The 24,418-nt window shown below is 39.1% G+C and overlaps 1 protein-coding gene across 5 annotated transcripts; it reads right to left on the bottom strand.

Annotated features, from left to right (window-relative positions):
* Nucleotides 1–1,098: 1,098 nt before the first annotated feature.
* USP8 (ubiquitin specific peptidase 8) lies at nucleotides 1,099–23,310 on the bottom strand. 5 transcript variants are annotated; one of them, XM_074837787.1, is made up of 20 exons: nucleotides 23,159–23,310; nucleotides 17,896–18,066; nucleotides 17,072–17,216; nucleotides 16,498–16,583; nucleotides 13,753–13,897; nucleotides 13,086–13,143; nucleotides 12,216–12,360; nucleotides 11,794–11,956; nucleotides 10,424–10,568; nucleotides 10,003–10,223; nucleotides 8,278–8,871; nucleotides 6,932–7,021; nucleotides 6,237–6,317; nucleotides 5,556–5,818; nucleotides 4,754–4,966; nucleotides 4,023–4,233; nucleotides 3,460–3,696; nucleotides 2,790–2,932; nucleotides 2,282–2,414; nucleotides 1,099–2,051 (listed from the first exon to the last, which is right to left on the bottom strand). In XM_074837787.1, the coding sequence occupies exons 2-20, from the start codon at nucleotides 17,997–17,999 to the stop codon at nucleotides 1,866–1,868; spliced, it is 3,363 nt and encodes a 1,120-aa protein (XP_074693888.1). In that variant the 5' UTR covers nucleotides 18,000–18,066; nucleotides 23,159–23,310; the 3' UTR covers nucleotides 1,099–1,865. The 5 variants fall into 5 exon arrangements, with proteins under 5 accessions (XP_074693888.1, XP_074693890.1, XP_074693892.1 ...); XM_074837789.1 differs by lacking the exon at nucleotides 23,159–23,310 and adding an exon at nucleotides 22,583–22,771; XM_074837791.1 differs by lacking the exon at nucleotides 23,159–23,310 and adding an exon at nucleotides 22,274–22,293.
* Between the last annotated feature and the right edge of the window lie 1,108 nt (nucleotides 23,311–24,418).

Raw genomic sequence — 24,418 nt, 5'->3', positions numbered from 1 at the left:
CAGCCCGTGGTGCAGCCCATGGTGAGGCAGCTGTGCCCTGCACCCATGGGGGTCCACGGTGGAGCAGAGACCCCCCCGCAGCCTGGGGGGGGTCCCCACACCGGAGCAGGTGGGTGCCCGAAGGAGGCTGTGACCCCATGGGATGCCCACGCTGGAGCAGGCTCCTGGCAGGACCTGTGGCCCCATGGAGAGAGGAGCCCACGCTGGAGCAGATTTGCTGTCAGGATTTGTGACCCTGTGAAAGGGACCCACACTGGAGCAGGGGAAGAGTGTGAGGAGTCTTCCCCCTGAGGAGGAAGGAATGGCAGAAATGATGGGTGAGGACTGACCACAACTCCCCTTCCCTCTCCCCCTGCACCACTCAGGGAAAGGAGTAAATCAGGAGTAAAGTTAAGCCTGGGAAGAAGGGAGGGGTGGGGGGAAGGTGTTTTAAGATTTATTTCTCCTTACCCTACTCCAATTTGGTTTGCAACACATTACTTTTCCCAAGGTGAGTCTGTTTTGCCCATGATGGTAAGTGGTGAGTGATCTCCTGGTCCTTATCTCCACCCACGAGCCTTTGGTTACATTCTCTCTCCCCTGCCCAGGTGAGGAGGGGAGCGACAGAGCAGCTTTGGGGGGCACCTGGCGTCCAGCCAGGACACCGAGGTGAGAGCACAGGACCAGACCCCTGCGGGCATGTGTTCCAGAAGAGAGGAGGACATGAAGTGACCATTAATAAAAGAGAAAGAAAAAGGCATTATTCTAGTACTGCCATTTTTGCCCCTCTAGCACTGCAAACTTGTTTGCGGCTTGTAAGATACCAGGAAACAACCAATCCTGATCTTAATTCTACTGGCAAGACACGTGCACGTAGACAGGTAAGAGCTCAGAATCTAAGATTTAAGATTTTTGAAGAGGGAAAACTAACCCAAATCCAGAGCAGGGAAATGCACAAGATGCACCTAAAATAGTTCGTAAACTAATCAGTTCTACACAAAGTAGTATTTTTTTCATCTGAAGAACCTTTAAACTGTGAATATGCTTCAGGGACTGTCATCATGTAGAGCCCTGACCCTTACACAAGCTACTTGAGAATGAAAACACCAAACCCAAACATACATTTAACAGGATATATTTTTAAATAATTTCTTCATTAAGGTTTTTAATGCATGTGTACATGAAAATTTATATTAAAAAATTAAAAAGGAAAATCTTGTTTGTTTAGAATAACTCTGAGGTGCACAAATATTGACAAAAGCCAACAGAAAAAAAAAAATACAGCTCTGCTTTTTTATTAAGTAGTGTTGCAATTACTCAGAGCTGGCAAATAAACGCAATCCTCTGAGTTTTAGAGATTCTCACAAAAAGGACAACTGTTTATTATATACATAGTTCTGATGTGCAAGTATGCAATCAATATGTACACTTACATTCCTAACTGTTTACATCATTCTAGAGTATTCACAGTAGAATCAAGCTTAAGGTTAGAAATGTGAAAAGGCCATAACAGTGACAGGAAAAAAAAAAAAAAAAATCAAGATATGCCTTGGGATTTTAAGACATTTTAAACTACTTGTTAATAGATTTCAGATGACTAAGCTAGAATTTAATTTTGGAGCAGACTAAAAATATAGTTGTTTTTTAAATAAATGGTAATGCAAGTATGCTTTTTAAATGGTTTCACAGATGGCAGTATTACCACAAGCATTATTAATCAGTCTTCTGATTTTTAAGCACTAGTACTGACCAGAAAGCGCTTGCCTGCAGAAAAGCTGCTGCAACCATCCCTGTATCTGTGACTATATTTGTCCTAGTTTTGCATATTTAAATGCATTCCCATACCTACTTTGCTCTTGTAACCAGTCTTCTTAACCCACACTACTTTATGTGGCTATATCCACTGCTCGCTGCTCATAAGAAGTGTAAAAGAGAATATACGCAGCTGAGGATTTCACAGATGATGCTGAGATCTCAGATACTTCATGGTCATCAAACTTAAACCAGCGTTGTTTTGAAGCATTTTTGCAGTAGGCTGTATAGTGCCCTCCATCCAACCCGCCATAATGATTCTGTAAACATAAGAAGAAAAGAATTAATGGCCTTGAAAGGTGCCATTTCTTCTCTGGTTAGGGAAATAAACTAGAATGTGAGATTTTTACTAAATACCAGTAACTTTTTTTAGAATACAACTCAATCTGCAACCAGGTAGGCACCCTTGAAACCTAGATGAATCACACAGGCTAACTCAAGCCTTGGCATAAAGACCAGCTAAACTCTGAAACCTGACATGGTTACTTACTGAGACTGAAAACAGATTGTATCTCTTCAAGTTATTCTTTGGACCAATAACATACTGTGAAAGGTCAAGAGTTTCCAATGGGAAATCTACAGAAGTTTGAAGCTTTTGTTTCCATCTTCCATCATAGGAAAATCTAGAGAATTAAAGAGCATAATTAAAAGTTACAGGTTGTTCACAAGCTATCTAAGAATATTAAGCGTGTTTCTCTTCACTGTTTTTGTCCAGGACATAACCTCAACTAAAGCATTTGGCCCCCAATTTTGTTAATGCTTGCACATATGTTCCTTAGCACAAATGAAAAGAGATTACTTCTAAAAGGGCTTTGAGAACTACAGCCTAATAAAAGAGGCATCAGATGAAAATAAATTCTCGCACCAGTACAACTGGAAATACATCTGGCACTTTCTCTAATTAAAAATGGCTAGCTATTGCACACTAATCAATCTCCATCAAAGAAAGCCCTGTCACTTCAACCTAATTAATTTTTACCAATCACTGTTTCTCTTACCGTTTCAAGTGCACAAGAAGAACAGGTGGTAATTTCCAAATTTCTATTTTTTTCAAAGAATCCCTTCGAGTTTTGCAATGGCTACAGTAAACCCTATTGTTATCAGTGAGCTTCTCCTCTTTGGAGAACAACCTAAGGCATTCCTAAAACAAAATACAAAACACAGATTGTGAAGAGCAGGTGTTTAAGAAAGTGTAGCAAAAATTGTTTCCTATTTGGTTATCAACCTGCATCAATTATCTCTATGCTATGTTTCACAAAAATGAGGAAAAGTGAGTTAAATCCATGTGTGGAAGTAAATTTTACTGCATATATTAATTAGCTGCAAGTCCTTCAAAATGTACCTACAATACTTCATTTAAAAACACAAAATATTTATACTACAACCTACAAAAGCAAATACTATACATGTCTTTTCTGATACTGTGGCTTCACTATTTCCATCCTGCTTGTATTTTAAAACTTTTAAGGAATGACCTATTTTTTAAAACTTTAGAAGAATTTAAAAGAATAGCGAAGAGTCAGATCTGTTCATGTTTCAGGTTAGTGTAAATAAGCTGGAATATTGACCAACCCCTTCAACAAGAGGCTTAGCAGAACCAACATCATAATGTGTCACAGAGAAATGGTTTTTTACTTCAACAACTGTTTCTTTCTAGTTCCACCATACCTGCAGTGTACATTTACTAGTGGATGCAAGTGGTAACGACAAATACATGAAAGCCTCAAAGGTTCGGGACTTCTTGTGACACGTAAGACACTGCACTGTGGATTTGAACTGGCCTTGAAAGAGTGCCACAATAATGGATTCGTTGAGCTGTTTGTGTTTGTGCCAGGCTAGTTCTGCTGCTCTGAAGTCATCAAGATGATCATTGTTTTCTTCCTTGTATCTTTTCCTGTTGTCAGCCTGGATAACAGAAGTTTAAATACCATAGCCATATATTAATATATATAAAAATAGGAAGTCTCCTCTATAGGCAAACACACTATTGAATACTTGTAGGGATATTTAAACGTCAGTGCAGTCATCCATTTCTTACTTAGTTAGCCTTCTTCCATTACTCCCTTCAGCACCTTATACTGTTTCAAACTAAATTCGTACTTTAATTCTGAATACTCTTCTACACAAGGTTCCAGTAACACACTCTTCTTAGGAAATAAGAGGGTATTTTAAAAATTTATTTCTCTTGATCATCTGACAGATGTATAATTTGTTACAAGTGTATTGCTCACCTTATTTAGGTCTTCATGCAAGCCATCCATTAGAAAGAGAAGCAACTCTTGGGAGTCCTGTTGGCTATATCCTGCAAATTGGTCATTAATCTTCCCAATTGTAATTTTAAAGTCTTTTGGACTGATATATTTATACTGTCCTGTCCATAAAGCTTTCATTATTACACCAAACTCTTCAGCCACTTCACCTTTATGTCCCAGGAAATTTGACCTATAAAATTAAACAGACCACAAAAAAAAAAAAATAGTGAGCCCTTCAAATAACTTTTTAAAAAAAGATATTATTATTATTAATTCAAGATGTTATCCCCATCTCAAAGTAATTTCTTTAGACGAATCAAAACTGGCTGTTAGATTGAGTTAGAATTTTTTTGTCTACTTTGGCACTGTAATTTGGTTCCACATTTGAGACTGGGCTGATGAAAAGTACAACTGTTTCCAGCTTGTTTTGTAAACTGCTATTTAAATATTCTGTTGGGTTTTAGGAGACTCTAGTACACTTATATTTATGAATGTGGCAAGCACAATTTAATTAAGACCATCCAGTAAAACCTATTTCTTCACACACATGAACTTTGAAAATGTCAAGACTCTTACAAGTTAGCATTTGTCTCCTACTTAAAAAAACAAACCGCCCCCCTTTAACCCCACTAACAGAATTTTTTGCATTAACAATTGCAAAGGCTTGTCCTTCAATTATAAGTTAAAGGATGACAATAAGAGATTGTTACCTGTTAATATCATCTTGATAGAAGTTTCTGTTAAAATAATCAGCCAGGTGAGGCGCATTGCACAGACACTGTAATATGGAATTCATATAGCAAGTGTTCCCTAGATTACGAAGTCCTGTAAGAGCTGGTCCCGATCCCCCAAACACAGGATTAAGATTCCGAATTTGTGATGCAGAGAGTCTTGAAATTTCTGCTTTAGTGTAACAGACTGGTCTGTAAGGAAGAAATTATTTTTTAGGAGTCTCAGGCTTGACGAGGCTGTGCACGTAAACCAAGAGAACCACTCTCCCTCACAGGGAATGAAATATCCTGGCACAAGATGTCACCAGATGCCATCATTTAAGGTATTCAAAACCAGTTAATGCAATAGTGAGAAATCCATATACACTGGCCTATAATGAGGCTGAGTTGTAGGCTCCATCAGTGTTTTTGTTTTGCTTTTTTTAAATTCACAGATGAAGAATTAGCTGTTGATTTAACCCAGTTTAAAAAGTGAAAACTCTGCATTTCACAAGCTATCAGAAGACTGGCATTTAATATGTTAACACAAATTCCACAACTTAAAAAGCAACTATTAACCAGTTAGACTAAATTCTTGTTAATACATAACAATTACATTAATTCTCAAAAGATAACTGCTCTATACATTGAACTTTTAGCAATGAAATTTAAGTCTATCACTCCTGCATCCTTTCAAATCTACTTAGAAATTATTAATGAATTTCAGTTGGTTTATTTAACACAAAGAAAGTCCTATATGCTATCATATTGCATGAGTTGTGGTATAACTTATGGAACATACTTATTGTCACGATTGACTGCAGGAGTTACAGGAATTCTCTTCTTCTCTTCCTCCTGAATGGCTTGGGTTATATCTGGGGAAGAGTAGGAGCGCTTCAGTTTGGAGTGTTCTCTTTCCCGTTCAACAGACACCTGTGGCTTGGGTTTATGAGTTGGAGGGGTTGATGGAGGAGTGGATGAAGGAGCCATTTCTGGTGGATACATATGAACAGTATTTGTTGGCGAGTGATAGTAACGAAAGGTTCCAGTGATTGGATCCAGAAACTTGGGGAAAAAAAACAAATTGTTTCAAAAACAAGTAAAAATCCATCATTAACTTACTTACCTATTTTTGAACTACGGTAAGAACAGTGCATGAGTTTTTCAAACACTGAGATGTTAACAGTCATGACTGGCCTCAATACTTAATCGATTAGATTTACTGGAAGGCATCACTTTCACTAAAATGCATATTAAACAGCAACTGCTTAGTACCAGAAACAGCAGATGAGCTCTCCTAGTTTCGTTATAAATCATGTTAAAATTCAGAAAATAACCATGTGAAAGTGGAAGGAGAAAAAATAATTAAAACCAAAATTTTTAAAAAAATCAAACAAGATCTAACTTAGAAATAAGACACAGCTGAAATGCATTACAAAACTGCACAAGGCAACTTGATTGTTACATCAGAATAGAAAGTTACCTTTGCCCAACCTTCAGGCAATCCTGGTATTATCCTTCCCATTTCTTCACTTCGTGCTCTCATTAATGGCTCCCGCTGAGACTAATAAATAAACAGAAATGTAAGGTACATACAGTTACTTACACAGAGCAGCAAGCTGCCTGTGACTTCCCTATATAGTTACATGATTCAATGCAAAACAGTTCAATAAGAAATCCTTGATTATAGCTGGAAATACAAGTTATTGTAATGGTAATATAGTACTATTATTTTCTATCACTCAATCTAAACAAAACTCATTTGTTGACATGCTCCAGAAAAAAAGGACAGTTCAGTCTCACAGAAGTCTGAATACTCAATTTCTTCCCTAAAGAAGCTACTTTATTAGGAATACATGCTTCTGTTAAACACACAGGGATGATCTTTTCTCCCTTTCAAAGCGGTATGTGAAGGAGTATGCATGAGATGACAAATGAGTGTGGAATGCTTGTTAATGTCATCAGAAACATATGAAGACTTCTAGTGAAAGCTTCAAATATTTTTTCAGATGAATATGACAAATGAAAATAAGCAAAGAAACAGCTGTAAACATGGCATAGTCTTTTCTTAAGATGATGTCTTTAAAAACTGGAATGAGGTGGAATTTAACATAATATAATAATCATAAAGCATCTGTGCTTGATTTGTTTTGGCTACATACAACACATTGTATTTACTTTAAGTCTTTCAGTATCTTGTTCAGAATCCTCTCTAAGGGGTCCTGGCTTTTGAGCTCCACTGTCTGGTTGTCCTTTAACCCCAGTCTGCTGTAAAAGATTTTGAGAGAAGGCTTTCAATTTTCATCTGGAATGTCAGTAAAGAATGCTGATAAAGCAAAATAGGGAAAAAGCAGAGTTATATTTTCTTTTTTGGTTGTGAAATGCATGGGCCACAAAGAAGTGGTTAGAGCAGGTATCTACACATCATTTTTATTTTTCCTAGTCTATACTATAGGCAATTTGCTAGCTAAATTTTATAGCCTTTGTAGCTAAATGTTGTATGATATAAGACAGTCTGTTATGTAGTTTCAAGGGCTCAGAAATAATATGCAGAAGTTCTGCCTACACTACTTTCCCTCCTAAAGGCTGTTTTACAACTTGTTTTTAAATGAAAGATTTTTTCCCCTTTTACTTCTCACTGTGACAAAGCCCCTCTATGAAAAAAGGCAAACTGTGAAGCCAACATCATGAATTTATTTTATAATAAATCATTTTGGCATTATGTGAAGCTGCTCTGTCAGTCAAAAGCTCACGAATGACCATGCTAAGTTTGGCCAGGAAGATTTATTTTGGCTTCCTTGTGCATTTGCATTACACAAGCATCAAAGTTTGGTGAAAAACTGCAATTGCAGTTTTATCCTAATGCATGTTCTTGAGAAATGGTTTTTGAGACAATTCTTCCGTTATTAACTCAGCTTCACAAATGGCTCCTGTTTCATGATCAAATGACTTTTACATTCTCAGAAATTTTGCCTTTTTTTTTTTTTTAAGAATCTGAGGAAAGAGGGAACTGTGATCCCCCTGCCCCCAAAGAGTTGGAACTAGACTGTTCTCAGCAAAAATACTAGATTAGGTCATTGCTTTGCTTCCTGTGCTAGTCAACAAAATCCTGTTATATCAGCATTTATGCAGCTGGGGGCACTAACGAGTTTGTTATAATAATGTAATTCTGTCTCCAGCATGTGTTACAACAGTATAATACACAGTACTAGGCTAGTACAAGAGATAAAATGTCCCCATGCCTCTATTTTTGAAACAGAGGATTGTAGTCTACGAACCATCCCTTCTAGCTCCATGTCAGTGGGAAGTTTTCTTATTCTATGGGGATTCCATGCTGCCCACCTACAAGCAAGAATCTTGCAAAAAAAATCTAACTATTTGTGTCTTAACTTTCTCCTCTACATTTATGTAAAAATGGCCTAAATAAAAATCCAGGGATGTATTTAAACTTTGATACTAAACCCTCACAAATAATTCTCAATAATTACTCCACATTTGCTGATGTTTTTCTCTTTTTTACTAACCTTGCCTGAAACAGTCACAAAGGTCTGAGATGCATCACCCAGTGCCCGTCTCTGCATTTCTGGCGTTCGAGTTCCCTTTTCTCTTTCCTCTATAGATATTTTGTCAATCTCAATCCTTTTTGCACCAATGCTTTCTAGTTCATTTTTATTCTTTTTTGCTTCCATTGCTTCTTTGCGTGCTCTTTCTTGTTCCTTTTCCTCCTGTTCTCTTTTTATTTGCTCATCCCTTTCTTTCTGTTCTCTGTCTTCTTTGGATTGCTGTAGCTTTTCTTTGTGTTCCTTTTCTTTCTGTTCTTCTTTCGCTTTTTGTTCTTGTTCTTCTTTTTCTCGCTTGAGCCTCTCTTTCTGTTCTTCTTGTTGCTTCTCCCGAAGTTCTTTTTCCCGTCTGTTTTTCTCTAACAGAGCAGCAGTTTCTGCATGTACACGACTTTTTTCTTCTTCTGTCAGAATGCTCTTTGCATCACGTAATGGCTTTGTGGACCGGTCTGGAACTATTCGTCCATTTTCAACAGGCTGGCTGTCACTGACTGTACTTTGAGATTTTGGTCTGTTATCATCAGGGATTTTTAGCAAAGGTTTTTTAGTACGATCAACCTATAACACAAAGAACAGAACAATAATTCACTACAACTATTACTGCTCTGTTAGCTAGGCTTTTAAGTGAGATTTATAAGAGAATAAAGATGATATAAAGTTGACTTCTGCCAGAGAGACAGTGAACTTTCAATGTCATTAAATCTGGTAATTTAAATTGCTTGTTAGTAGAATTAGGTATTCACTTAACTTTCAGATGTGAGATAAGAATCAACAAGCCTTATAGAACCATAAGGACAGCATTAAGCACTGATTACTACAAGTCTTATTTGCAGGTTTTCAAAGGTGAACATTTTAGAGCAATCAGGCAGCTAATCTGGGCTTGGCTCTCTCAGTCATGTGCCAGAACATGTGATTAAGGCAGATCTGCTTGATGGGAAGAGGTATTTAAGAATGGCTTATGCTCAGACCTAGGAGAACAACTTGGTTTTGATACTGAAGTAGAAGTTCTGAAGAAATAATTATCTGGTTCAGAGAATAACAGAAATAACATCTTTAAATTTTACAGTTTAGGGTCCCTTGCCTGAAAGCTGTATTAAAGGCAGTATCTAGAAAGGTGAAAGTGAAGAGTTTGACTTTAGCCTTGTCTCTTAAGGAAAACACTATTTTATTGCAAGGACTCTACAAAGATGTCTTTAGAAAGTTTTATCCCCATGAAAGGAAAAAATAAATCCCTATACTTTCACTACTGGGCCAAGAGTGACAAACCACCTAAATGTTTTATTATTTGAAGAAAGATACAGCGGCTGGAAAGCAGACCTTTGGAATTGCCAAGGTAAGCCATGACCTAACTGCCCTTCCTGTATTTCACCATGAATGTTTTGAGTAGAAAAGTTTGCTTACAAACTTTCTGAATTAATGATCAATTGCTGATCTTCAATTTCTCCTGTGCTTGTATAAAAATATTCATTAAAAGCTCTGCAATTATGTTAAGTATATTTAGTTTCATAAAGTTCTGCAGATGCGTTAGCATAGCTTCACAGACCACCAATAGTCTCTGTACCAATATACTTGCGTACAAGGCTTAAACAAATACTGACTATGTTTTCTTGTGGATTTAAACTTCTATATGTGGTGGGTCTCTAACAGATTAACTATATACTAACTCTGAAAAAAAGAAACACATTTTACCTGAGGGATACTTCTTGTAATTGATACAGGATTAACTACAAATGAACTGTCAGATTTTGGAACAGCAGCATCCTGTACATTTGGTCTGTTAAGTGATTTTAGTCTCTCTTCCAAATCATCTCCTGTTTCTTCATTTTCAATCACTTCTGTGGGAGATGGCTTTATAGCAGGAGCAGGTGGAACAGGAGCTGGCTCTTCCAAAGATGGATACGTAAAATCCACTTTAGGAGGGGGGAGAGGAGGGAAGCATGAGAGAGCTCTTAAAACAAAATCACAAAAGCAAAATAACCCCCACGTTCCACCCCAAAACTTAGATTTAGCCAGAATAAGGCTATCCCGCACATATTTGAATGAATTAAAGATACATCCAGTAATTATAAACACTTGGGGAGGGAGGGGGGGTGTCATCCTTTATACTTACAAGAAACAGTCACTGCTTCACTCCTGCTATGCTGGGGTGGAGTTACTTTAGCATTTGTTGTGTACTGGGGAAAACAAAGGAGCCAGTTTTCATAACCTCCTTCTAGAATTAAAGGTTCATTCCGCAGTATAGTTTTGCTTTCCCACTGTAAGGAAAAAAAGTTTGGAATTAAATAACTTAAAAACAGAAAAGAAATTTTTATATCTTAACAGTGGTTTTTAAACTTCTGTGTCTAGTCATCACACAGAGACAGGTTATTTTTGAGATTTTAAAATAAGAATTAAACAAGCAGCAAAAACCCTTTGGGTAACAGGGATCCTCTTTGTGTTTGGAGAATGCCCAACACAGTTTGGTTCCTGGCTCTACCTCCAACAGGGTCTGAATATTTCCAGTACAGGAAGAACCACTTACTACTACTTCAGGCAATGATCCTCCATGCAGAAAAATATTTTTATTATAATATTTGCTTTAGTTTCTTATCTGATAAGTTTGTTGAGTGATTAAGGGCACTGGCTTTAGAAAGCGTCACGTTAACTTTCTGAAAAGCCTTTGAGAGTTCAGGCTCCAGACTACCTTCCTCCTGAGGTTGTCAGTATTAGAACACGAACAAGGCACAGAGGCTCAGAGAATATTCTGTAAAGCAATGAATAGGGAGAACTGCCTGAAGTATCTCTGAAGCCCAGTCATGAATATTTAAGCAACAGAAAGATGTGCAGTCTTTCACAAGAACCACCTATATAAAGAGCAGGGACAACACAGCCATAGCCAGAATTCTGACTTGAAAATGTTGAGCATCTGCTTAATATTGAATCTATAAGCTCCCTGCACTGATAAAGTTCAAATTTAAATTTATGTTTCTCTATAAGTTATATTCAATAATGCAGAAAAGTTAACCATGCTCAAAACTAGGGTCTCATTTACTGAAACCCCTCCATTCTAGGAAGTGCGTGATAGGACTGCAAAGAAACTACCTGCCTTCAGCCTGCCTGTGCAGGTGGCCAGCCATCTCCCATGAATAAGGAATTACAGTTGCTAATACAGGAGGGTGACAATGTTTCTGGCAAACAGTACTAAGTAGTTTCCCAAATAACTCTGTTGGCCAAGAACTCTTAAGTTTATGAGCTAGTTGTTGAGGAGGGGAGTTGAATCGCTCTGTTATTTAATAAATTATACTGTCCTCTACTGGAGCACAAGCATGGGAATGTGAAACTTCAGACTACGCTTCTGCTATCAAAATAAGCAGTCTTTGAAAACTGAACCAAGCTGTTTGCCTAAGGTGTTTTAAGTCTTCCATACACTTTGTAATTATAGTACTTTAAGACGTTCTTATTCGTTGAGATAAATTAATATAAAACGTGAAACTTGCCAACCTTAAAAAGTGCATCTTTCAGGCTCTGAAGAGTTGTTCCTAGCTTTAAGTCTTCAGCAGAACTAAACCAGTCTAACAGTATAACATAATCAAAGTGTCCTCTCCTCTTCCATGGATCTCTAGAATCCTCTGGGAGTCTAGCTTCAATCCAATTAGCAGTAACTCTGAAATGTATTAACATGCATTTAAAGACAAATGTACAAGTAAGATTTTGTCCAACAATATATAATCCGTATATGTTTATGTGCTTGGATAAAATAAATATGCTCTGTCTTCAAGTCAGTACGTGCAAGAACAGAGCTGTCCAGATACACCTCACCCACTGGTATATATCAGGGACTCTGAAACTAAGTGTACAATCTTTAAAAGCATATAATTTATTTCAGTCAATTTATAAAACTACCATTGAACATTATTTCATACCCAGGACTGATAGCTTCTTCTGGGACACTGATAGATCTTGGAATACAGGATTCCTGATAATCCTTCAATCTTCGAGCATCCATTATAATCACTTCAATATTTTTGTCCGACATCATTGCAAACAGCTTCTCAGCTGTGACTGCTCCTTGAAATAGAGAAGTTATTAGGTGTAAAAAGCTACATTATAAATGGAGATAGCTATGACCACATCTGATTGGTGCAATCAAGACTGCAAACAGATGAAACAGAACAGAGAAGTCCCATAAAGTCATGGAGGTGAGACACCACAGAATAAACATATGGGACCTTTTGCTCCCACTACTGTAGTGATCAGCGTCAATACCTAACACTTCAGTGATAAACTATTTAACTTTCTGTGGTCTCATTTAAATCAAGCTATAGAGGCAAGCACTTGTAAACTACATGCTGCAGATGTTCTTCTTCAGTTAAGAACTCTAGAGAAGGTTTTCACGTATTTGTTACAGGAACAAAAACCAGAAGGTTGTGAGGGGAAAGGAAAAAGTTCTTCTTTAACCAAGAAAGCTGACACATTTCAGCCTTGCTTGTATTTTTTCTTGTCAGTTGAGGAGACATTTATCTTTCTAATTTGACAACTTTAGGGCTAGTTCAGCTTTAGTTATTAAACTCTTGAAAAACTAAGTACAGCTTTCTAAGTTCAAGAGAACTGATGAAGACTGCAATACAGAACTTAATTACTAAGTCACTGCTACTGAAATGCAGGATACTAGTATTTCATCAAAATACTTTGACTGTGAAATAACTCCTTAAAAGAATTGCAACTGCTTAGGTGATAAGTGCATAGTCATACAGAGACCTTTTTCACATCTGTGTGAACACTGCATCTCTTACCACACAGATTGTCAGACTGATCCTTTCTTTCCAGTGAATGCTTCCTCTCACCATTAATCTGTGTTGTAAGGAAAAAAAAAAAAGTTAGTTTAATACTCAGAATCAAGGTGGCCAACAGACACTGACTCTCATAGAGCTTGAACGAAACTGGCCACAGGAAGAAACCCAGAAAAAGAAATTTTCCTCTAAAGATGTGCTGACAAATGTACTAAAAAGATACCAAAGTTGCTGCCCTACCTAGACAGAAACCAGTTAAAAAGGCAATGCAACCTAGGACAGCATCATCTCCTAGATGAAATTCATAAAGTATTTGCAGAGAAATTAGTTTCTTTCCACACTATTGCTGAAAAGTCATCTCTCTCCTAAAGAGGAGACATATTATCCACAAAATCAGCTTATTACCATTATCTTGGGTTTCTTACACTAGCTAGTTCTCTTATAAAATAGAATTTGACTTTACAAAAAAACCCTAGTCTATCTTGTGCAAGACTTGGAGGTTGGTAGACTCAACATCTTCCAAAAAAAGTCAAAGAAGGGTTATGGGGACTGTAAGTTAATTTTAAAAAAACATATTCTGAACTGGAAATAGCTATTAGTAGAGATCAAATGTTACATTAAAACTATACATTTAGACTGAATTAGAGAGTTTGTAAACATCTTCAGATACCCTTTGGCTTTTTCCTTTGGAATCCACAGCACCTTCTGAGGAGTTTTTGGTTGAACTCTTTCCATCATCTTTTGGTTCTTGCTTTTTCTGCAGCTCTTGTCTGTCCCTCTCTTCAAGTTTTTTCCGAACTTCAGCTTCCTCGTATCTATTGGAAAAAAAAAAAACGCCTTTTTTTCCAGTATTGCTTTATTGGCTACCTTGGATAATTAACATCAGAACCATCAAGTCTTCAGGAGGGAAATAAGAGAGTATTTAAAGTTAAAAAAAAAAAAGAGCATTGTCAGTTTTTGTATTTCCAAACAAACCCCATTCTTTTCCATGACTGCATGATATTATTTCTCCCACTCTTGGGTTGGTTTTCTTATTCTTAAATCCTGGTCTGGATCCTATTTCATAGCCAATGCTCTTAAGGCTAATTTTTTTCTCTAAACCTGGGGTCATGCTTAGCTATGGTGTCACTAAATGCAATAGGTTTTTCATTTCATAGAGGAAAGGGTAAGTATTGGTGACTTATAGGTAAACTTCAATATATTGTGACAATCATCCCATGTATTTTATTTGGTTTTGCAACAAAGCTAACAATAACAGTTAGCAGTAAGTTAGCTCCATTATCTAAATTTCCTTTTTCTGAAAAGTCATATCATAATTACTTATATGGTAAGTCACCTTCAGAATGTAAATTGACTTTATAATACTGTTATGTCTTCACTTGTGTCCCTGCTGTTTGTTTCAAACACTGGGGCTAAGTGAAGTCAATGCAAGAATCATGTATACTCAAGAGTTTTGGTGGACCTACGTCTTGCATACAGCTGTCCTTTTCATAAAGCCTTAGACTTGAAACATAACCTCCCAGCCCTCTGCCACTGTAAGGACAGTAACAATATGGTAAAGCAGTGACCTCTAAACTACAGCTTTTAGATCACCAACTGCAGGTTTGTATAGTCACATCACTGCTAAATAGGATTCCATTATATATAATATAACTGAGAAGCTTAAGGGTCACTGGTGACCCATAAAACAAAAAAGAATGTTTTGAACTAACAATTTTGATGATTGAACCAAGCAGTGAAACATGACCACTGAACCATATTAGTAATTGCTTATTTTAATCAGATGTTGCCTCATCAGGATTAAAATTACGATGACAATATAGCTGTATTTCATATCAAAAGTACTGTGTTAATAAACTAGATCACTAAATCAAAGTCTGCGTCCAAGTCTGCTCCACTAATTGGCTGCTAATAGGAAGGAGGCTGAAAGTCTGTAATTCTATTTTTTAAACAGGCTTCTTGATTTGGCAAAGGCATCATAAATTAGAACAGAGCATTTTGTTCTCGTTTGGAGTTAATGGCACTAAAGCATACTTCATATTTTAGTTTAATTCAGTCAATATGGAATATTTACACATCAATTTCCCATTTACACCTTTGAAGCACATAGTAGGTCATTCATGTAGGTATTCCTGCTTCTAGACAAATGATGTTTCAGCAGCTCCACTTTTAGTTAACAATTAACATTCAAACTATTTGCTGGCCTACTGCCTGGAGAAGAAATTATACAAATAATTTCTCTGAAACCACTACTGCAGTTACACAGGAGTCATATTTCATTTGTATTCCCTTGAAATATATATACATTTTGCCCAGAGTAGTTGGAAGTTATTAATTGTATCAACTTTCAAGACTGTTCCTTTCATAAAAAGCCACAAGTCTCTAAATTTTGTTTTTTTATAGTTCTGTCGCTGTTTACTCTTACAGTGAATTTGTAGCTCTTGAACTGTAGGACTTAACTAAAAATAAGGTAAACCTGAAGATTGTTTCATGCATAGCATCATGAGACATCTTTGGAAAGTCTCTTTTCATGTATGTGTCTGAACTCTTATTTCCTTGTTCACCTAAATTAGTTTTATGAATTAAGCACTGTGAAGGGCATAGAATATGTTTTCACAATAATACTTGGGTGGGGTGTGCATGGGAAATGTGCCTAGCTGAAGGAAAGAGTTAAAAGGATGGTAGTTGCTAAGGATGCAAGAAGCAGATAAGGTTGGAAGCAAGACATACAGCACTAAATATCACCTAAAGATACGACTCTACCTTACAGCTTCTTAACAACACAATTTCATGGCTTATGGCACAAAGATATGTAACTTGACAGTTGTAAATGAGCTACCCAAAAGCCTGTTAGCATTAGTTCAGTTACATACTGGCAAAACTGTGCACTTCCATATACGTGTCTGCATGTGTCAGAGGTTGAGAAAAGGCGTAGCAGCTAGCTAAAGAATCAAAAAAAAGTGTTTTGTTAGTGTAAACTAAATCCACACTAGGAGGACTTTTTAACATATGTAAATATTAGGAACATTCATTAGTATATTTGGTTTCAGATGACCTTATGATGGAAAGGGTAAGGAGGAAATGGCTCTTGATCATCTCTTGTGTACATATAGTTTATATTTTGTGGTTTCTTTTTATTAGTCATTAAACAAAAATAAGAGATAGGATCAACAAATCATAGTTACCAAGGATTAAGAGACACTGTATACAGTGGCAAGTTATTGGAGTATGTGATGATGAAAATTATCTCTAGTAACAGACTTTTGTGGATAAACTATACAAGCTCTCAAGAGTTTTGTGTATCTAAGGTCTACTCAAGTGCAATACCTTACTACTAAATAGCATGAAAACTGCAATTGCACACATGCAGGCTTCAGGTATAATGAACAATATCTCATTAACTGTATTCACGTACCTGAGTTTAAGGCTGTCTGACAGTCTTTCAGCTTCTTCGATAGCTTTTTTTAAATTTGTAGGTCCGAGAATTGAATGAAAATAATCCTAAAATTACAAGCATTACCCCACATATTAATAGTACAGCTTAATAATGCCTACTTCTGTGCATATTAACAGCCGCTAATGTACAGAGAATCGGCATTATAATGATATTAATGCCAACAAAAGGAGCTGTTTTGAATCAATATCTTCCTCTCAACCATCAGTTTGTAAGTAAAACTGTTCTATAGCACTAATGAAGGCAAGGCAGGCAACTGCACCAAAAAAAGTTTGAATAAGAAAGATGACAGGAATATTTTTCCCTGAAAAAAAATATTCACATATCTGACAATTTATATACCTTATGTGTAGTAAAAGCAAACTGTAGAAGCAATTAACAATAGACATCTCAAAACTAGGAAGGAAAAAATATCATCATAATTGAGACAGTTTACTTAATACCAGTGTAATCCTTTGAATGTGCATTAGTGTAATTCTCTGTACTTCTAATAATTCTATCAGTGCAGAATAGGTCAGTCAGAAAGCTTTTATACCTGTTGCTGCTTAAAATCGGGTCTCTTTTTAATAAAATTGTAAACAGTCACATATTTCATATATAGGATGTAAGCTTTTTCTTCATCTCGGTCCAATCTGCTTTCCTCTGCTGCCTTGAAAATCTTAAGGGCGCTCTGCACATAACTGAAATCAAAGAGGAGTAAAGAACGTGACTGTTTGTTTGCCCCCAAACACCTTTTTATTACGAGATGCCATTTTAAGCGTTCACAGCCTCTGCCCATATATTAAGTGCTTAATTTTACAATTTTAATATAAGGATTTCCTTAACTATAAATACAATCATGCTCCTCCAAATAATGTTTCTCTTTGCTAGTTTGTTTACTGGACTTATTTAAAATCTTCCGTAATTAAACAGCATACTGAGATATGGAAAAAAGTACTTTTTACTTCTAAAACCAACTTTTTTTGAGAAAAAACTGATTCATAGTAAGACAAAATGAAATTGTTGATTGTCTAAAAATGCTAGAGGCAAAATATTTTCTGCTCACACATTTGCTAAACTTTTTATCATTTTTAAGAATTTGCACTTATGTAGCCTTTTCTCAAAGTATGCAAATTTTCATGGGCATCGTGGTCTGACCAAGTCACGTTTCAGCAGTATTGTTGTTACCTTTAAGTTACCTTTTGCAGGCAGTAAGCCTATCCAATGTGATAGCTGAGAGATCTATACATAAGGTCATCAAAGATTTTGTATCTAACAGAAATAACTGATGAAATTTAGATCCATAGTTGTTCTGGAACCTGCTCAGTAGAGTAGCACTAATACTTCTAATATTAATCCAAAATCAATTAAAATATATACCTCTTTGTACTCGTCTTTTCAGGTTTTATTTCTGTCTTCTTGTTGAGATCTTTCAATGAAGTACAGAGATATAGCTCCTTAGGTACAGATGCCACAGCAGGCATGATAATGTTGTTACTTATGTCCCTTCTAGGATGGTACAGCTTCTTAGAAGTCTCTATCAGTAGTTTTCTGGGGGGACAAAAAAAAAAAAAGGGAGGGCCCAACTATATTCCAATGACTTTTAATACAGTTAGTTATCTGTAAGGAGTTATTACCTAATCTATCTCACCTAGTGAGCTAGCATGAGATGCAAACAGAGTGGCTAAATAGTTAACAGTATAAATTAACCCTCCCAAAGTGACAGAATTATTTGAAACCACTCTAGGTAATTTATCAGGAACATTAGCAATATGTTGCTAACAAAAGAACAAGAAAATAATAAGAAAATAAATTAGGACTTAATGTTCAAACTCACCATATCCATCAAATGTATTCCACTGGAACACCAGTAAGTATATTAGAAAAAAATTAGCTGATTTCTCTGTACTCTGAAATTTGTAATGGATAATTATTTTATCACTAACTTAGCACAAACCTCTGCAAATACAAACTACACCCTTGAAAAGGTGACTTGTAATGTCTCGGTAAGAGACAGGCCGAGAAAAGCAAGTTAAAGTCAACTTTAAATTTCCTGGACATGCTGTAGGTAAGTCTTAAACTCGTAGGTACTGTTGCCTTTCTGCTTTCATTTGGAAGTGCTCTCCAGGTAGCCATGAAATAGTTAAGCAGACTTTGGCCAGGAGGGACTATTACATCATCTTATCTCACATTCTGCATAGAGCAGTCCATTAAGTCTCATACAGATAGTCCAACAAAAATCTAATACACAGTAAGCTATTTTAGCCCTTGGGGGTGGCAGGGGAGGAACTGAGCTCCCTCTCAAGTGGTGAGACATTAAGGTGCTAGCAATGAAGAAATTAAGGGGAACTAATTAGAAGAAACATGTTTAAATGGTTCCAACAAATAAATTATTTCCTTGTAGTGAAAACCCACATGGCCTTTGACAAGATGAAGGTAGAGCATTTCCCTTCCACCCTCAAGGTGGTGATCAGCATGACAAGTGTGACCAAAAAAACCATCAGCCAGTGACCTCAGAGTGACATTTCACCCAACTGAATCGATCTGTAGCTGACTGCCACCAAATGAAGTGGTCCTGATTTCCCTCCCTCTTTCTCATGCTGGTCTGGTACTTGTCCAACCACTTATTGAGCCAATTCAGCTTGCTGAAAGAAAGGCTCCACAGCTTGTGCAAGGAGAACAGTGGGTGTGTGGAACCAAGAATCAGAAGCCGAGATGGGAACGTGATCTCTTCCCATGGTACATCACTGTTACAGTCTTTTAAGTATCACTGCATATAGTATCACTAGGTTTTGACTGGTTTGGGTCTAGGAACTGGTTATCAAATACAGATGCAAGTTAACCCAACCTCTGATAAGTCTATCTTGGAAATAAATGCAAAAATAAGATACATGTCTAATGATTCTTTGGTTTCAAGTCTGGCATGCCAAGGTCAAACTAAACAATATCTAGCTACATAACTTACTGCTTGAACACAGATGCTGTACTTGCTAATTTCCAACTACATGGCAACTTTTCAAAGTTGATAAACTTGTCAAAAATCCTTCCTTAGGAGACTGATTTTCTAGATAATTCTAGAAAGTCCTCAAATATTAATTTTAACACTGAAAATTAAAAATATATCCCATATCCCACCCATCTTAAAACACTGTCTGCCCTATATAAGATGTCTTATGTTTAACTTTAACTTTCAGGGAGATATCTGGCTGCTGAAAACAAGGCAGAAAATTCATTACAAGAACTGCATTCAAGAGAAACATAACACAGATACACCCCCTGCCCCCAAGTGAAGGACCTTTCCAATCTGAAAGCCTTTTTCCCTGAAACAAAGACATACTTTTTAAAACCTCATAGAATTACAAAGAGAAGTTTCACTTTCTTTGTGAAATTGCTTTTCTAATCCTACCTTCAGAGCATGTCTTCACCTGGCTTTTTTTTCCCCCCTTAGAACTGTAAATAGACTTTTTCTTTGAAGCTTTAAGTCCTTTCTAAATATATCTTCAATGTTTGCTTTGTTATGTAACCAGTATTTTCTTAATCTTAAGTGGCAGCATTTGGTTGTGTTCTGACAGAATACTGTAACTAAATATGTGGTCCAAAAAAGAGATAACATTACTGTGTCTGCATATGAGGAAAAAAAACAAGATTATGTGAAAGATGAACCATTTAATGGAAGGCAAAAGATGCTAATAAATTCTCAAGTGTTGCTGACACCTTGATATGGGCAGCTCTTCTGGAACCTCATCTACACACATGTAGAACTAGTGGATAAAAGCCAAATCTGAGTTTTGGCCCAGAACAAAAATTGGTTTTGCATGTTTTCCTGCTATGGTTACTAAGGTATAACTGCAGGTCTTTAAATTGCCAGACAAGTTCAATGCTGAACTTTTATTTCCTGATCTGAAGAAAATTCTATACCTTTTTTCAAAACATAAGCTACTATCCACAGTATCTGATGAATGAGGTACAGCACCATTATTCATAGAATGTGCTGCAGTAAAATGAGTAAGAATGGATTAGGAATAACTTTTTCTATTTTTTTTTTAAATCAAATTCTCAGCAGCCTACTCGATGGAATTAGAGCATATGCTCTAGGAGATTTCAGCTGCAGTTTCTAATTCATTCTTCTATACTATGGTACTATAACTAGCATTTCCAGTTTTATGCACCAAAAATCCCCTAACTGGATTTTAGTCGGTAGTGGCCTATAGACTGACCACTAGTTGGCAGTTAACTGCTCAGTCTCAGCTCATAAAGATCCCTAAAACTCCTTAAGCTTCTACTAAATTTTAAGATGTGCTTGTACCTTGATTTTTCCCTTATACTCAAATAAACAAGGTGGGTTTTTTCTTCTTTGGGAAGACTATTATTTCAGAATCCAAATCAGCTCTTCATATATAAATATAACCAGCTGATCTTGAACACCAGTTTTTCCAGATACCGATTCTTAACTAGCCTGGTCTCAATGGAGGAATCCAGCAAAATAAGTTGCACAAAGAAAGATGTTCAGGAGTAGTTAACATACAGCAATGAAATGCATGGAGATAGACCAGCTACTGCAACTTCTGTACATGGTCTGTATCTGTTTCCACTAGAGCTGCAATGAACTGTGCTTTCTTAACAGAATCATATCCATTTTATCAGGATAAACTTTTGCTGCTCCAGGCTGTATTGACTAGATTATGCTCACTTTTGCCAAACGTTCCATTTCCCTTCACACTTATAATCACCATATCAATACAATGGCAACACAGAGGCCTCGATGAACCCTTCCAATTACATGCGTGGATATTTCATACATCTCTAAGGAAGAGATATCTTCTTTCCCAGCAAGAAAAAAGAACTGGATCATAAAACCATGAACACAAGGGACTGAAGACGTAAGAGCAAAATCCCTATCAGTCAACCCTGTGAGGGAGAGGAAACAACCTATTCCAGGTTTGTCAATTTTTTTCTTAAAAACTAAGATCAAACTCAAATCTGTGGATCTCTTCCATCCCCAGCTGAAGTATTATCTTGGGCTCCTTTTTCATACTTACGAGTGCTGACAATATCCCCAAAAAACAAGGGGAAGTCATGCCTGGATATTTATGGGCATTTAAAATACTTAGAATGGATGTTTTACACTGACAGGGAAACATACCTGTTGGTAACAGGTTTTTCAACATCTAATTACCATGCCTGTTTTACTAAGGATATGAGTAAGCTTTAAGTGGAATGACCATAGCAAGAACAATGCACAGAAGCAGTTATATTGAAAGCAGCATACACTAACACAGTCTGAAATAACCTGACATGCTAAGTACTCTGCATCACCAATTCAGGTACGTAATAAAGTATTATTCACGTCTGTCTCTAAGACTTGAGCAAATGAGAAGTGGGTTTCTCGTGCGCATTAAGTTCCTCAATCCTCTTGGAATTAAGTTTTACTGTCAGTACTCTGTACACAAGAGTTGGTTTTGTTACGGTTATCAGTATTAATCTAGAGATACAGTATTTTAACATGACTGAACTATACAATCAGTCACCATATTTATCTCTGACCCCTCTAAGCTTCTTCAGGCTCTGGTACTGTTTATACTACAGCCCTTGGTACTGTAACTTACTGTGCATAGGCTGAGTATAACCATTGGGGCTTCTTATAGTAGCACCATTATGCTCACACAGAGTACCCAAACTTTCATCATTTTGCTGGGTACCACCAGTCAGCATGGCAGTTACACACTGTGGGTCTGTCTTTGGCCATGTTGAAACTAACCTGCACTGCCAAGCTTGGGAACCACTCTTCTAGCACAGTGAGAAAATCCTTTCTGACAGTTTGCTCATCCAACAGTTTAACTGATACTGAGGGGAAGACCCTACAAAGTTAAGCTGCTTAAAAAAAAGAAAAAAAAAAAAAAGTTGGATTTTATAGAGGAAGTTTGAAAGTTACTCAATCTAAGTAAGAATACAAATAGCTTCACTTCTTATTTAGTTAAAGTAAAATGTGCAAAGTGTATGCAAATAGTATCGGTGATAAGAAGCCGGGAAGGCGACAGAGAGGCTGAAAACTCCTCCAAGTTTGTACCTGGGCAGTTATAGCCCTGCGGCGCCGGGGTGCGGGCCCGGGCCCCCGCCGCGGCGGGCAGGGCCAGTGCTGTGGGAGTCTCCATGACACCGCAGCTCGCCGCCTCGCCCGCTCCGGCCGGAGGCAGGGCTGCACTCTGGGAGGCGCTGCTTCCGTGCCGTCTTCCTCCGGCCGCTCTCGGGCCCCGGGGCCGCTTCCCCCGACCCCGCTCACGCGTCAGCCCGGCCGGGCTGCGGCTGGGGGGGAGCACTGCGGGCTGCCCAAGGTCACACCGCCGGCACCGAGCCGGAGGGCCGCCGGCTCCGCACCGGGCCGGGCCAGGCCCGATCCCCTCCCCGCACAGCCCAGCCCAGCTTCCCCCCGCTCTCCGCAGTCCCTTAAGGGCCGCCGCCCCCCCCCCCCCCAACCCGCCCGCACGGCGGGGCCGGGCCCGGGTCTCCCGTCCAAGGGCGCCCGCCCCCTCCCGCCGCGGCCGGAGGAGGGCGTGAGGCGAGCCCGCTTGCCCTGCAGGCCTCGCTCCCCCGGCGGCCCGGGCGCCGCCTCCGGCCAGCACGGCAGGCCCGGCTGCGTACTCACCGCCGCGGGGACTCGCTGCCTCAGCCCGCCGGCCCGGGGCAGGCCCATGTCCGAGCGCGGTGCCGAGGAGACGCTACGCGGCCATAGCTGCTGCGGCGGACCTCGGCGGTGGCGGCGTCCCTCCCTCCCTCCCGGGCCTCCGCTCCCCCGCGGGGGCGGGGACTCTCCGCGGCCCTATCCGCTCCGCGGGGCCGGGCTCGGGCCGCCGGGAGGACGCGGCGGGTGCCTGGCGCCCAGCCGCTGTCCTGCGGGACCTGTGGGGTGCGGCGGGGCCGGGCCGGGTCGGGCCGCGCTCCCCCCGCGGAGCTCCCTCGGAGCCGGGGGTGGCACTGGGGGCGGTGTGAGAGGAGAAGGGAGAGGCAGGTCACCTCCGATCAACGGCACCCGGGCTGGCTCCGCCGGGTCAGCCCGGGGGAGAGCTCACAGGGAGCGGGGGGTTGGAACCCCGTACCGCCGCGGCTGCCACACGGGCGCTCCGCAGGGCCGAGGCCGCCCTGCCGTGCCGTGCCGTGCCGGCCCCCCGAGGGCCTGGCGCCCCGCCTGCCCTGACTTCTCATTTCGTTTCCGGGCGCTTTGTTACCGAGGCCAGGCCACTCAAAGCGGGCTCCGAGGTCTGTCACATTTTGTGGGACATCCAGCGTTTGTATGGGGTGTTAAACTGCCGCACTGTGAGATCTGGTGTGGGAAGGCGAGACGCCTCCCCTTATGAAAACACTTTTTTTTTTTTTTCCCTAAAGAAAACTGCATTGATCGGGGACATTGTAAGTTGAGACCTCATTTACTCTTGATAGCTGAGTTTTCCGTGCAGCTTGTGGTGTTACTAAAAGCATTGTACCTCGGGGATGGCAGGTACGTGCTGACATGCTGGTATAGTCATGCTGGGATTTAAAACCGTGGAAGAAGGGAGGGGAGAGGGTAGTGCTCAGCCTGTTTCCAGTCGGCCGGTGAGGCAGGTTGTGCCATAGAAATCTTACACAAGCAAAAAGATGGTCTGTCCTGCCATAGTCCCACTCTGTCCCCTAACTGTGTCAAGGGGGAGGATTCAGTTAAAGAACTTTAACCTACTGCTCCATTTTGCCAGCGTCTGGTGAACTGGAGCAGTTTCCCTTGGCCAGTCTGGGAAACAGGAAGGTCATGAAGCCAAAATGAGAAAGATGCCAGTCTTCATATAGCCTTGCCAAATCCTACTGATTCATTGCCCTGAAAGCTTAATTGTATCACAGTACTTAGTGGTACAGTAACGTTGGTAGGTATTGAGTA

The sequence above is a fragment of the Strix aluco genome, chromosome 12 (assembly GCF_031877795.1).
Source record: "Strix aluco isolate bStrAlu1 chromosome 12, bStrAlu1.hap1, whole genome shotgun sequence".
NCBI classification, from domain to species: Eukaryota; Metazoa; Chordata; class Aves; order Strigiformes; family Strigidae; genus Strix; species Strix aluco.
The sequence above is the reverse complement of the archived record's forward strand: the minus strand, read 5'-3'. Positions and strand labels throughout refer to the sequence as shown.